At 41.1% G+C, this 3079-nt stretch overlaps 2 protein-coding genes across 2 annotated transcripts in view; one reads left to right on the top strand and one right to left on the bottom strand.

The window, feature by feature from the left end:
• The window catches only part of LOC106755482, a 24142-nt gene that overhangs the window by 10482 nt on the left and 10581 nt on the right, over positions 1–3079 (top strand). Inside the window, exon 2 of the mRNA XM_022778318.1 lies at positions 886–1260. Coding sequence (XP_022634039.1) covers positions 886–1260 — 375 coding nt within the window. The remainder of the gene's footprint in view (positions 1–885; positions 1261–3079) is intronic.
• On the bottom strand, positions 1055–2972 carry LOC106755481. The gene is made up of 2 exons (XM_014637648.2): positions 2049–2972; positions 1055–1968 (listed from the first exon to the last, which is right to left on the bottom strand). Exons 1-2 carry the CDS (start codon positions 2346–2348, stop codon positions 1873–1875), a joined length of 396 nt encoding a protein of 131 aa, XP_014493134.1. The 5' UTR covers positions 2349–2972; the 3' UTR covers positions 1055–1872.

The following is a 3079-nucleotide window of genomic DNA, read 5'->3' on the forward strand; positions in this document are numbered from 1 at the left end:
TCTGCGTTATCGACCCTCTGCTTGGCAATGGTCATTTTTTAGTTTTCTTTTGCGATTTTGGCCCTCTGCTTGGCAATGGTCAATTTTTAGTTTTCTTTTGCGTTATCGACCCTCTCCTTGGCAATGGTCATTTTTTTAGTTTTCTTTTGCGATTTTGGCCCTCTGCTTGGCAATGGTCAAATCCAGGTTGTTGTTTTGTGTTATCGACCCTCTACTTGGCAATGGTCAATTTTTAGTTTTCCTCTGCGTTATCGACCCTCTGCTTGGCAATGGTCAAATTTTAATTTTGTTCTGCGATATCGGCCCTCTGCTTGGCAATGGTCGAATCCAGGTTTTCGTTTTGTGCTATCGACCCTCTACTTGGCAATGGTCAAATTTTAGTTTTGTTCTGTGATATCGGCCCTTTGCTTGGCAATGGCCGAATCCAGGTTTTCGTTTTGTGTTGTTGACCCTCTGTTAGGCAATGGTCATTTTTTTTACAATCTCACATTTTTCATCGATTTCGTTAACTTGTGTTTTGTTCATCTTTATTTGTTTCGCATCCTTAGAAATCCAGACGAAATTAGTATTTCTATCTTTGCTTATCTTTTACTATATAATATGAAAACATCATATTATCTAGTAAAATCTAAGTAAAGAGGGGCAACTGTCAATACCAAATTTCGTCTGGATTAATTTTAAGACTGATTTTATCTCGATTTTCATTTTACTTATTTTAATTTTATTCCTTTTTATTTTATTTTATTTTTATTTTTATTTATTATTATTATTTTTTTTTCTTTTTTTCTGTTCATAATTTTATTTTAGGATTTTTGTTTTACTTTTATTATTAGTTTTATCTTAATATGATTAAGTTAGTTTAAAAAGAAAAATAAAAAAAAAAAGAAAAAAAGCTTGAAACGTGTGCAACGCGACAAGGAGAGGACAGATTTTGGGTGGGAAGAGACACAGCAGGGCGCGATTTTGGGTCTGTGGCAAGCGCGGATCGAATTGGTAATTGGCAAGGGAAATTTGCAGAAAAAAAAAGTAATAACGACAAAAGGGGAGAACAACCTAAGCAGAAAAGAGGGCACACAGGGTTGCATTTTTATCATCACTCATTTACAAAGAGAATACGAAGTAAAAAAGGCACCACTCACGACATCAAGAATCAAGGACTTGAGAGCAAGCTTCATTTTGGAAAGTTGGACCTACACCGAGGGAGGAGAAGGAGACCCGTTGGAGACGCGAGGTTGGCGAGTGTAAACGGATCTTTGAGAGGTAAGTTGCCTTGCACTCCATGTTTTGAGTTGTTTGATACTCTTGAATATAGTAATGTTGCGCTGCTGCCCTGTGATTATTGTTGAATGCATTTATACTATGTTGCGAGCACTTGCACATATACTATGGTTTAAATCTTTCTCATTTACCATCACTACCCGGTGTACAATTATATATCATCATCATCTCTGTTAATGTCTATTATTACCCGACACCATCACTACCATCCCATATCTTCCCTTTGAGTACTCTTCACAACCGAAATGGTTCCTATACATTGTTTCTATTATTCAACCCCCCGTGTTCTCCACACCGTGCTCATAGATCTTGTAAGAAGACATAATACACCAAGCCAATAGTAACGCCCTTTGTTTAGCTTAACTATCACCCAAGTACTTTGCAGTTTCTAGGAAGCCCGTGCCTGGTTTCCTTTTCATCACCCCGCATTATCGGATGGCCTCAAGGTATTCTTCTCCCCTGTTCCTAACATCTAGCATCCTGTATTAAAACAAAGGACAAAACAAACAAGAAAGCCAACCACTTAGAACCCCAATCGTATCATCTCCTCCACCGGAAATCCTCATGCCGTCGTAGCCCCATCACCCCTCTCTTTCACCACCAGATTAACCTTCCCTTCGTATCACCATCACACCTAAACAAAGTGTCAAATACCCCTGCCCCTAATCTGATTTCGAGTCCATTCGTGACCTGCAACCAACAGCCAACAAAAAATTCAATGTCTTAATGTGGTTTCAATTTCTCAAATCTATCTTCATCAAATTTTTCACCCATAAGCCATATTCCCCCAATCTGCAAGTTGCGTGAGTCGAAACCGCAGGCCTTTGGTGGCGACAACCACGAATGCAAAGAGGAGGAAAGGATTTTCCTTGTTGGCGACCCACAGTAGCTGTGACCTGTGGATTCAGTGGCGGCGGCTTCCTTCTCTTTGGCGGTGACGACTTCGGTGAGGATCGGGAGATAGAAATAGAACAGAAGAGAGAAAGGGCTTCCCTGCTCGCCGACGAAGAAGGAAAGAAGCCATTAACGTGGTGACCGACGGCCACCCTAGTGACGGCCGGTGGCACCATCGCTGGTGCGGCGGACGAGCCTGCCTAGGAGACGACCCACGAAGGAGAAAGCGATCTCTCTCGCGCGACGATGGTGTTCGCATCTGATGTCGCTGCAGCGCGGAGGTTTTGATGTTTTGGGCGGTGGTTGCCGGCGACACTTTTGGCGACGGAGCGATGGCCGGTTCGAGGTGGGTGTTGGTTTGTGACGGTGCGACGGAGAGAGAGAAAGAGACCCCTGGTCTTTGGAGAATGAGTGCGAGAGAAAGAGAAACTTGGAGTCTGAGTGTTGGAGTGGGAAATGAGGGGAGGAGATTCGAACCCCTCTAGGTTTCTAGGTCAAGAGACAGCCTTGGGCTAGGGTGCTTGGGCTGGCAAATTATTTTCTGCCGCACCCCCTTTGCTTCCATTTGCAGCCCCCTTCTATTTGGGCTCAAACCCATTCTGGCAACCAAATAATAAATCCTTTCTGCACCCCGTTTTCTCCTAGCCGCACCCCTAGCCACTTGGGTTTAGGCCCAATTAGTTTTCTAAAAGTGGTTTAGACACCCCCACTTCTTATTTAAGCATCACCACCCCTTTTATTACTATTATTTTTATTATTTAACTTTTTAGTTTATTTATTTTTACTCTTTATTTTTATTTAGTTATTTACCCATTTATTTTATTTCTATTGTTCTACTGTTTATTTTATTTAATAATTTACTTATTTTATTTTATCTACTTTTAAATAAATATTAAAAATAAAAAAA

This window comes from Vigna radiata, unplaced genomic scaffold, assembly GCF_000741045.1.
Source record: "Vigna radiata var. radiata cultivar VC1973A unplaced genomic scaffold, Vradiata_ver6 scaffold_416, whole genome shotgun sequence".
NCBI classification, from domain to species: Eukaryota; Viridiplantae; Streptophyta; class Magnoliopsida; order Fabales; family Fabaceae; genus Vigna; species Vigna radiata.